General features: G+C 28.2%; 1 protein-coding gene across 1 annotated transcript; it reads right to left on the bottom strand.

Moving 5' to 3' along the window:
* Positions 1–8,047: 8,047 nt before the first annotated feature.
* On the bottom strand, positions 8,048–8,768 carry OCT59_008677 (uncharacterized protein; the record flags this gene model as incomplete). The annotated part of the gene is made up of 2 exons (XM_066142678.1): positions 8,048–8,070; positions 8,216–8,768. 2 exons carry the CDS (start codon positions 8,766–8,768, stop codon positions 8,048–8,050), a joined length of 576 nt encoding a protein of 191 aa, XP_065999537.1.
* Between the last annotated feature and the right edge of the window lie 3,993 nt (positions 8,769–12,761).

The raw sequence follows: 12,761 nt of genomic DNA on the forward strand, positions 1-12,761 counted from the left end.
GGACTGAATTAATTCTAAATGACTCAAATGAGCCATCACTTGTAAAATTTTTTATACAAATTGACTTCAACTTAGAACCAACAATTAATATATTTAATGTGATATATAAAGCTTTATAATAACCTTTATTTCTTTCATTTGTACGTCATTTCATTTATTTGATATGCTAATTTTTTTCACGATCTATAGAATCTTGCATTATTATGGCTTTATTTTATATTGTTAATAATCATTCGTATAAACTATCTATACTAGCACATAACAACAGCAACTTTAGTCGTCATATAATAACAAATTTTTATACAAGGGGTGATGAATAGGATCAGGCACTAAAAAAAGCTGAGATCTCTCCAGTCACACTTAATTGTCACAACGTCACGTGATAAAATAAACCAACTCATCAAATTAAGAATTCTAGAATTCCATGGAAGATACTCTAATCTGGCTTGGCGAACTTTTTACTTAATTTAGTTAGCTTCGTTCCGCAGAACGCAAAAGAATCTTCTAATTATGCATTCTGAAGGTCGGCGTTAAAAATGATCGACTGTGATACGTTGGGGTGAATTTTATTATGCTATTGCCGTTTTGGGTCGATATAACCATAACAAATATTATCAAATTTGCTTTACATACTGTATTCCTAAATCAAAATATTTATTTTCATCTTACGTTAAGAAGATAAATGAAGTATATATTGACATAAAATTTAACGAACCTATTGTTATATATTACGACAGATGAATGTATAAGTAAATTTTATTTTAAGATTATTTTGTTCCGGATTTTTTTTTTTGAGCAGATCGTAATCAAAAATCATTTATATGAAAAATAATAATTTCGAAAAAAAAGAATATAAATGGTAAAAAAATTGGAAATTTGATTCCGGAACAGAATTCTTCCAAGACTTAAACAATGGTAAATATATTATAGATTGATTTCTTTGTGATAAAGTTCTATCCCATCAACCTAAAAAGAGAGTTTATTATTAATGATATAAGGCAATGATGTGTATTAAAAGCTTCCAATGACTCTTTATTGGAATTGAATCTTCTAATCCTTTCCTTCTAATATTCCAATAATTATTTATCCATATTATCTATCCTACATATAAGGAATTGAACTAATAATTGAAAGTTCCACAATCTTCCAGTGCACATCACTAATTTATAAAGGTCAAAAAAATTACAAGTGATCTTCCTGTATACGACAATCTCTTTTTAACTTCACCACAAATAAAGATTTTTTAATATTTCTTCAATTCCGTTCTTAAAAATATTTTATAGAAAGTCGGAATACTGACTTTAAATAAACTTTAAACGGTATTAAAAATTATCTTATGGGTTATGAAGTAGCTTCCTGCCCAGAATTTCACCCTAATTTTGGTAGTAGTGATGATCATCATAAGGGATCGACTGGGATCGTGTACAACATTACTTTTTAAAAAATTTTACATTAGACAATATAAATGAAAACAAGTTATCGTTATAGAGAAAATATTAAATATAATTCTGACGACGTACTAACTTTTTAACTTTGTTAAATATTATTATATATGGAGAAATACTTTATATTGCACCAAAAATTTTACCGCAGGAAGTACATGATTACGTGTGAATTAATAGTAGGCACAAAGTATTTTATTACGAGGCGAGGAAAAAATATAGGTTTATTTTTTATTAACTGAATACTATAATTTGTAATGGCAGATTAAATAAAAAGAGTAATATTTCTAAATAAAAACTCAAGATCATGGTGAGTACATTTATATAATTAAGAGGTGTGGAAACTTATTTATACAAAATTAACTTCAACTGATCCAAAGTTCAAATTAATTAAAATTAATATATTTAAAATATATTGTAGTATTTCATTTATTTGATATGCTTTTTAGTTTTATCTTAAAAAATTTTTCACAATTTATAGAATCTTTACATCTTTATAACTTTATTTTATATAGAATAAATATTGTCGTCATATAATAAAAAAAATTTTTAATTAATATATATTTAATAGTTCTCGCCGATTTACATTCCTATCGTGCTATCGTGATGCTTCGGAAATGCCGCAGTCATTTGAACTTGTCAGTCAAATATGGAAATATTAATCACTGTACGACACTTTTTTTGTATATATACTGTACTGATTTTTATTTTATTTTATACATCATTAATTTTTTTTTTTAATCGTCATCGCGGCGTTTAATATACCTTTTTAAATTAATAATGGTAGATTTATTATCCAATGTTGATAAAATTTTTATCCATTTTTTTAAATAAACATCACCGTGAGGATATCAAGAAAAATCAGGAATTATTATTAGGAACCGTGGGATAAATGTATTTTTAAACATCATTAAATTTTTTTTTTGTATTTACTTATTTTTTTTAATCACATTAAATTTTTGTATTAGGAAGCGTTGCAACGAATAAAAACTCTACCAATTCAGCTTTTGATAACCATCTCTATGCCATTTCTCCGTCTAAGAAGGAAGTAGACGCTGAACGAGGTAACTTTTGGATTTTTTGTTATGATAACACGAGAGAGGAATTTCTTAAATACTTTTAACTTAGTTATGGGATCATCGAAAAAATGATGAAGAAGAATGAGAAGTCACAGGAAGTCTACAAGATATACCTTGTAAGTCTCAGATGTTTAGTTTTCTTTTGTATGGTTGTTGAAGTTTATTTTTGATTTACATCAAGAGGAACAATCAAATTCATTTTCATCGACATCTATGGACAATCGAAACCAATAATAGTAGAAGTGGATGGGACCCGAATCACCATAGCCACGCCATTTGCCATTCGATAAATTCTCGGTTCAAAAAGAAAAATCCCCATAAAATAAAGACACAGTTCGCAGGTGCTCTTTGGATGTCACTTTTTGAGAACATAAATGTGTTTTGGAATTCAAGCCAGCAAAAAGATAATCAACATCATATTCGGAGCATCACTCGCGACCCCCAATATATGGGACAGAAAAACCTGGTCAAAATCTGAAATATGAACGATATATATCTCTTTCCACGAGATCAGAGAGGGAGAATTATTCAAAGATTGAAAGAATGAGACTTTAGGAACTTCGCAGAAACAAACCCATGGACTTATCTATACGGTGAAGACCAAAACCAACGATAATCTCCTGAAAATATCAGTACGATTGGGAAAATTAATGGAACCGTACCAAAACTACCAGAGTTACCTCGACTTCTAACAATATTGAAGGTAAGGTTTGCAGTGATAATATAATAAAAGGTTTCTTCATAAAAAATTGCATCACCTTTAATTATTTGCATTATTTGTTAGAAAATTTCTTTTCTTGCGTTACCTTTAACGTGACGAAGATCACTTGGATAAGATTATAAGGTTTATGGATCTCTATTTATTAAATATCAACGTACATTTTTAGATTCAGCTTGTTATAATCCATATCTGTGGACTAACCTGAGTGAAAAAAATACACCTTTCCAAAATTTACACCTTAGAAGCTGTCCCAGTTTTTGATCATAAAACGTCCATTTAATGCTTTCCTGCATGGTAAAAAATGATGTATAGCAGGGTGGACTTAAAAGTTAAATTACCTCACTCGAACTCATTCTCAGGCTCGTTATTCTCAGGCTTCCTGGGCTACAAATACACGTGAAGAAGCTAACATCACCAACTCATCTTCGTCGGTGATGATGATCCTTTCCGGTATCGTAAAATACAGATCACAGATGAAATATTATTGCATCCAAAAGTTAAGGTGTACTTTCGTGAAACGTTTGGTACCACTGATGTTCACCCGGTGTTTGTAGACCATTCCGAGATGATTGTTTGATATTGGATGATCGTGGCATTATAACGAAATGGAAACCTATAGGGAGAAATATGAAGAAAATCAATGAGTCATACTTATCGTGTATATTTTTTTCTGAAGCATATATTCAGAACCTAATAAACAAAAAATAGGACTGGAAGTAACAAATGGTTTGTAATAGAAAAATATTATTTTTTGTGATGCTAAATTATTTTTATAGACGCGTATTAATTTATTTTTTTATATTATTTATATAGGTTCTGACGTCTCTTTTTGGAGGAGTTTCGAAATTGATTATAAGAAATGTATTAACGTTTCTTTTTTTTTAATTTTTGTAAGTTCCAAGCCCTAGACTCTTTTATGATGTGGTATAAATGGTTTTAAATTGACTTTAGGAAACTTTTATTAACATTTTTTTTATTAAAATTCGAATTGGATTCTTGGATAATAGGGTGGCCAAAAAATTGGGAAATAAGTTAGGAGCGATACTTTGAAATTTTTTGGTTGCCCATTAAATCCGCATCCTGGTACGCCGAAATAGACTATTTCAATAACTTATCAAGTTGAATAATATTTATTTCTTGTTTATACTGTATATATGATTATGTATCATTATATAGCGAAGGTTTATTGTTATTAGCGTTGTGCATTTTATTAATTTATAAATAAAATATAATATAATAAATTAAATAAAAGTAAATTATAAACCGGTCAAATTTCATCAAAAATCAATCGGGTATATGAAACCAACCGGCACTTCTTTACAAAAAAAAGAAAAAATTGTCTTTTCTGATATAAAAACAAAACTTTTTTTCCTTCATTTCTAATAAAAAGAGCAAAAAAATCTTTTCTTCTAATAAGGCTAATTTTTTTATTTATTTTTTACAAATCCTTTGAAATTGAATATTTGGGTAAAATTTACAACTAGCGAAATTTACAATATTTTTTATTTTTTTTTTATAGGATCCTTCAGGTTTATTTTCAATTGGATTGGTAAGTTTCAAAATAGTATAACTTATTTGATTTTTTTTTACCAACATTCTGTTGGATTCTTTTTTTAGGTTTCAATTTTGGGTACTTGAATTGTCTACCAATCTTTTTTTTTTTGATAAAAAAATAAATCATCTCAATTCAATTGATCAATAGATTAATAATAAAAAAATCTCTTTTTGAGATTTTCTCTTACCATTAACGTTAAATTAATTTTTAAAAAATTTTACCCACTTTAATCACACTTTTTTTTTTTTTTGAAAAAAAAGGTACCGAATTATTTTTTGCGTCATTATCACTTTTTGATATAAATGATTAATGAAAATTTTTTTTCGAATTTTATGTATTTTTATATCAATTCACCTTTAGTCAAATGATTAAAAATATATTACTGAGAGTCATTATTTAATTTGTTATTTTTTAATCAAATTTTTGCGAAGTTTTCACTAATAGGAATTTTTATACATTAAATTTTTACAAAAACACTACTAGCTCTGTTTTTTAACATCCATCTTTTTACCATATCCCCTTCTAGGAAAGGAATGGACGCTGAACGAGGTAACTTTTAGTTGTTTTGTTACGAAAACACGAAAAGAATTTCTTAAATACTTTTAACTTATATATGGAAATATATCGAAAAATGGTGAAGAACGAAGAGTTACCTTCTACCATACGTAAGTCTCAAATGTTTAGTTTGCTTTTATTTATGGATGTTGAAGTTTATTTTGAGAGGAACAATCAAGTTCTTTTCCCCATGGACATCTGTTGACAACCGAAACTGATAATAAGAGGTATGGGACAGGAAAAACTTGATCAAAATTTGAAAAATGAACGACCTGTAGCTCAGGAACTGCTCCGTGGACTTGTCTACTACGGTGGATACCAGAACTAACGATAAAATCCAAACAATATCGAGAAAATTAATGTAACCGTACGGAAACTTTCAAATTAATAATGATCCTTTCGGGTACCGTGAAAATACAGATGAAAGATTATTGCATCCAGAACTTAAGGAGTACTTTCGTAAAGTGTTCGGTATCACTGGTGTTCATCCGGTGTTTGTAGACCATTACGAGTTGGTTGTTTTAATGTTGGATGATCGTGGTATTATGTTCAGGTGGAACGAAATGGAACATGGCATGGATTATATGGGGAGGAAGGTCTTGCGAATCACCTTCATTATCCGGAGAATATGTGTCATCGTAGAGAGCACTAGAGAGCTGATAATATAGGTGCCGTCGGAATTGCCGAATTGAAATTACGACATTACGAAATATGGATTTTACCATCTAAATATCTAACAAATCATTAAGATCAGCATTATAGATTTACGGATTACAAATTATTAACGGCATAATCAAAGCTTCATATGCCGTAATTAATTCCGACTGCAAGTATAGCTGATACCCGTAATGGAATTTCGTGCTCGTGTAAATGAACAACTTCTAGCTGAACCAATAAGATTGATAAAAAAAAATTAAGAAGAATAAATAGCCACATTTTCGAAATACCGTTGATTTTCTACACTTCCAACGGCATCATTATATTGTAAATCTTGCAGTTTATGAATATCTAAAAAATAAAAGCGAGTTTATGTTCTTAATCACGCAATGAAAACCTTACATTATTAATGTGCGTTATAATTTGTAATAAAAGTCCAAATTGGGCAGATTGATTTTATCAGTAAACCAGTTACAAAAAACCCTAACGAGGCCTGCATTACCCAATATTTTGTAAATCCGGCCCGAACCGCAAATCAGAATTAGATCGGCAGATCCATGTGATTTATATAATTAATACAAAAATAACACTAATTATTTAAAGTATTTAATTGATTTCAATATTTAAATCGATAAACCCTTAATATATTTCACGAAATTTTTGATTCATAAGAATTTTTGAATATTATAAAATTTACCAAAATGATAAACGACTCCGCCTAAGATTGTTTTGGAAATCAGTCGATTATATCCAATTTGGACATAATTTAAAAATCGTGGATTTTTTGTGTAATAAACATTCTATGAAAGATATCAAGTATTGATTATATATTATTATTATCTCCTTTTTTCCGATTGTAACCTTCGAATTTAAAAGAAAAATTCATAAATAATAATTAAAGCACGAAAAAAAGAACCATAATTCTAGAAAATATTTTTTGTTACACATTTACGTAATAATATGCATAATGTGTATCTAGTCGCATAAAAAAAATTTAATATAACCAAATTATAACCAAAATAAAAGCATCATTAATAAAGCGGTCATTTTAAACGCCGGCACAGAAATTATCGCGCCGATCAATAAAACCTTTTGCCCACTAAAAACTAACGGATATTCCTCAATAAATATACGCCAAATAGCCTTCTTTATTGAATTACTGAACAATACTTTCGATTGTCTACTGAAATGTGATATGGCGTTTAAAGAAATTCGTCGCATATATTAATTTAATATTCTAATTTTATTGATCTGGATTGAAATTACCTTTTAATTCTAAGAATTCTAAAAAAAAAAAATTAAAATAAAAAAATATGAAAGTTCGGAGTATTCGTCCGTTATTACGCCAATTTAAGCCTTGAATGCTTTCTCTGCGATAAAAGAATCAATATTATCAAAGTTGGATAAATAGTTATGTATTGTCTAACTATTTTTATTTTATTTATTTTTTTTATGTCATAAATATTTTTCGTTTAATTATTAAACGTTCGTTTTGTAGATTTGTAGAATAATTGGGGTCCAAATCAGATTACATAATCCTGACAGCTGTCATAACCGCATACATATGCATAATAAATAAATACATAAATTAGGAAATAAATCAAAGGGTAAAAGTTTGAAAGAATTGATTACTTTATCAAGTAGTTGTTTCGGTATTCATTTCGCCACAAATCCTACAAGTAGTACTACATTGAATTTAATTTCTACGATACTCTCTCGTAGCCAGACCGTTCCCGCATTAACACCGAAAAAATACCGATTAATATCTATCTCATGAAAATTGGCTTAGGTAACAAATAAAAACACCTTAAATAGATTGTGCGCTACTGACAGGACAATTCGGGCATTAATTTATAAAAATAGTAATAATCCATGTCACATTTATCTGCATTTAAAATTTTTCATTAGTAAAAATAAATCCGTTTATCACACACTATAATATTCTCATTTAAACATTTTATTTAGATATCACTTATTATTAATAACATATTAACGAAAACTAAAAATTTAGAAGGTAAAGCAACACGACCGACTTTTATTATAATTTTTCAATCTTATCAGCTACCTATGAATTTAACAGATAATAATAGTAATAAGTGATATTTGTTGCACAATGACTTTAGTTAAATCACTAATTTTCAAATTTAATCAATCCTTTTATCATCTCTAGCGGTTCGAGGATTTTCTTTAACCACTTTTTTAACACCTACTTGGAAACGCTTAAAGATAACCTCCAAATGTTGTTGATAACTTTTCAAGAAAGAATCAATCGCTATTCTTGGATTATTAAATTCTTCTTCAAAATAATCCCACTCATAATCATCAAGAATCATAATCCCACCATCTTTAAGTAAATTCCATGATAAAACAGCGTCAGATAATACATCACAAGCAATATGAGAACCATCAATATAAATGAAATCGAATTTCATCCTCTTTTCGTAATTCAACTTGGTAAGAGCATCAAAAGAATTATTTTTGATAATTTCAACTTGCAATTCCTTTCCTGATTCTTTGATATTTCTACGAAAGGTTGTTTCATTATCGTTGTTCACAAATATATTTTCAAAAGTATCAATCGTTATTAATTTTGATTCAGGCTTTTGAAATAATTCATCTAAAATCCATACGGTTGATCTTCCTTCGAAAACTCCAATCTCTAAAACGTTTATTACTTTGCCTTTTAAGCCACCTAAAACTTTTTCCCATCTTGGAATATGCAGTTCAAACCATTTTCTCGTAAACTTATAATTTCTCATTGTTTTCGATAAGAATTTTTATTTCACTCCTTTTAAAACGGAAAAAATACGAATGGGTTACATTTATAACCTACCAAAATAATTTTTGTTTTATTAAACTTTTCTCATGAAAAAAAATTGCCATACTTTATTTGTAAATAGTTTGGTTTCTGTATATCCAAAATGGTTTAATTTTTTATATTATCGGAAAAAAAAATCAATCATTTACGTAATAGTGATGTAATGATTTCTCATTAAAAACTGTGTAACAAATAAAAACCGGAATTAGAATTGGAATTTTACACCCCAAATAATTAATATAGAACCTATTTTACTAAATTTGGTAATTTTGTCATGATATGGCTGAATTTTTGGGGAATTAAGTTTACCATAATTGCTACGTAATTTTGAACTAAAAAAAGATTACGCATCGTTTTTAAAAAAAATTCGATTGTTCGACATACCGATAATTAGCTGTGCTTTCAATATTTCAATATTGAGAAAATTTACTATCGTATTAAACATGGCTCGGTTCTTGTAATTACCATAATTAAAGATTTTCGGATAATATTATAATAATTGTCTCCGCCAAAATTAGCTTACCGATCAATCTTTAATTTATCCAATTTAAGTATATAAATAAATCGTGCGTTTTTTTTTGTGTAATAAACATTCCTTGAATGAAACATAATCATTCAAGTATTTTTTTTTTTTTTCCCGGTAACCTTCGAGAATCAGAGTTTAAGAATAAATAGAATAAACTCAAATTTAGAAATTAAAAAAGCCAGATAATTGGTTAAATTAACTTCAATCAAGATCAAATATAGTTAAAAGATAAATATATAAATAAAACATAAATATATCGATATAGATAAAAGAAGATAAATATCGTTGGTCATCTGAGAAATAATAAATATTTCAAAGTTTAAATTTAAAAAAGGAATACATTATCTTACATCAACCTTTCATTCGACCTACTTTTGTAAAAATAATGGTGTAATTATATCTCGAATGGGTTAAGTTTGAATCGAACCTTTGAAAGAATTTCAGGATTTTTCCAAAAAAAATTTCCGTAACACACTACGAACGGATATGCGACATCACATATATTATGTAATATAATTACATATTTAGTTTAATAACTGATTTTTTTGTAATATAATAAAGCAGTCACGAGTTATCGCGCCCAATCGATAAGATAATTTTTTCGTTGATAAAAGTATATTGTAAAGCGTGCATGAATCGTTCCAAATCAAAGATTAATGCGGATATTTCTTAATATATATTGCGCCTAATAAGTTTTTCCTCTATTGAATTATCATTTCCAACGAGTAACGATAGAGAAAGCCTTCTTGGCATTTTCTCATTATTTTCTTTTCTTTCGCAAATTCAAAGTTGATGTTTAAAGAACAATACTTTTATTGTTTGATGGAATGTAATATGGCTTTAAAGAGTATTTTCAATTTTTCGCGTATGCCCGTACGTCAAAATATAGATAAAAGATAAGTATCGTTGGCCATCTAAGGGATAATAAATATTTTAAAGGAAGTTATCTTGCATCAATTATTTACTTAAATAAAAATAATGATGTAATTATATATCGAATAAGTTGAGTTTGAATCGAACCTTTGAAAGAATTTTAGGATTTCTCTAAAAAAAATTTCTGTTACACACAACGAACGAATGTGTGACATCACATATATTATGTGAGCTATCGCACATAATATTTTTTTTGTAATATAATAAAGTAGTCCCCAGGCTTTTAAACTGCATCGCGGAAATATCTCATGTCCAATCGATAAGATATTGTAAAGCGTGCATGAATCGTTCCAAATAAAAGATTATTGCGGATATTTCTTAATATATACAGTATGCGCCTAATAAGCTTCTCTATTGAACAACAAATAACGATGGAGAAAGCCTCGTGTCATTTTCTCCTTATTATTTTCTTTCTTTTGTAAATTCAAAGTTGATGCTAAGAACAATACTTTTATTATTTGGTGGAATGTAATACGACTTTAAAGAGTATTTTCAATTCGTCGCGTATATCCGTACATCAAAATATAGATAAAAGATAAATATCGTTGGCCATCTAAGGGATAATAAATATTTTAAAGTTTAAAAGGGAAAAAGAAGTTATCTTGAATCAATTATTTACTTAATCAAATAATGATGTAATTATACATCGAATAAAGTTGAGTTTGAATCGAACCATTGAAAAAATTTTAGGATTTTTCTAAAAAAAATTTCTGTTACACACAACGAACGGATATGTGACATCACATATATTATGTGAGCTATCGCACATAATACTTTTTTTGTAATATAATAAAGTAGTCACGAGGCTTTTAAACTGTATCGCGGAAATATTTCGCGTCCAATCGATAAGATATTATAAAAGCGTGCATGAATCGTTCCAAATCAAGGATAAATAAGGATATTTCTTAATATATATACGCTAATAAGATTCTCTATTGAACAACGAATAACGATGGAGAAAGCCTTCGTGTCATTTTCTCATTATTTTCTTTTTCAAAGTTGACGTTAAGGAACAATACTTTAATTGTTTGGTGAATGTAATATGACTTTAAAGAGTATTTTCAATTTGTCGCGTATGTCCGTACATCAAAATATAGATAAAACATAAATATCGTTGGTCATCTGAGGGATAATAAATATTTCAAAGTTTAAAGGGAACTTCGAAAAGAGGCTATTATCAATCTTTCACTTGAATTACTTGAATAAAATAATGATGTAATCATATCTCGAATAAGTTGAGTTTGAATCGAACCTTTGAAAGAATTTTAGGATTTCTCTAAAAAAAATTTCTGTTACACACAACGAACGGATGGGAGACATCACATATTATGTAATATGATATCACACATTTAGTTTAATAAACAGTTTTTTTGTAATATAATAAAGCACTCACGAGGCTTTTAACCTGCATCGCGTACAATCGTAAAGCGTGCATGAATCATTCAAAATCGAAGATTAACACGGATATTTCTTTATATGCGCCTAATAAGCTTCTCCTCTATTGAACAACGAATAACGATGGAGAAAGCCTTCTTGGCATTTTCTCCTTATTATTTTCTTTTCTTTTGCAAATTCAAAGTTGATGTTTAAAGAACAATACTTTTATTGTTTGGTGAATGTAACATGACTTTAAAGAGTATTTTCAATTTGTCGCGTATGTCCGTACGTCTAAATATAGATAAAAGATAAATATCGTAGGGATAATAAATATTTCAAAGTTTAAAAGGGAACTTCGAAAAGAGGCTATTATCAATCTTTCACTTGAATTACTTAAATAAAATAATGATGTAATCATATCTCGAGTAAGTTGAGTTTGAATCGAACCTTTGAAAGAATTTTAGGATTTCTCTAAAAAAATTTTCTGTTACACACAACGAACGGATGGGAGACATCACATATTATGTAATATATCACACATTTAGTTTAATAAACAGTTTTTTTGTAATATAATAAAGCAGTCACGAGGCTTTTAACCTGCATCGCGTACAATCGTAAAGCGTGCATGAATCATTCAAAATCGAAGATCAATACAGATATTTCTTTATATGCGCCTAATAAGCTTCTCCTCTATTGAACAACGAATAACGATAGAGAAAGCCTTCGTATCATTTTCTCCTTATTATTTTCTTTTCTTTCGCAAATTCAATGATGACGTTAAAGAACAATGCTTTTTATTGTTTAATGAAATATAATATGCCGTTTAAGAGTATTTTACATCATTTTTTTTTCTCCCACGATTTATTTATTTACTCGAAAAATTTATATATGTGTATATAATATAAATGATTTGTCGTGAATGTCCGTATGTAAAATTAACGAATCAGATAAATTAATTTATACAGACGGATCTTGATAATTTTAAGAATTCAAATTTATTATAATAGAGTAATATATGAAATTCGGGCTTCTTTATTACGATAAAAAAGTTCATATGGAAATTACAAATTAAGTCTTAATTATTTTCTCCGCGATAAA

Source organism: Rhizophagus irregularis, chromosome 16, assembly GCF_026210795.1.
Source record: "Rhizophagus irregularis chromosome 16, complete sequence".
Taxonomy (NCBI): Eukaryota; Fungi; Glomeromycota; class Glomeromycetes; order Glomerales; family Glomeraceae; genus Rhizophagus; species Rhizophagus irregularis.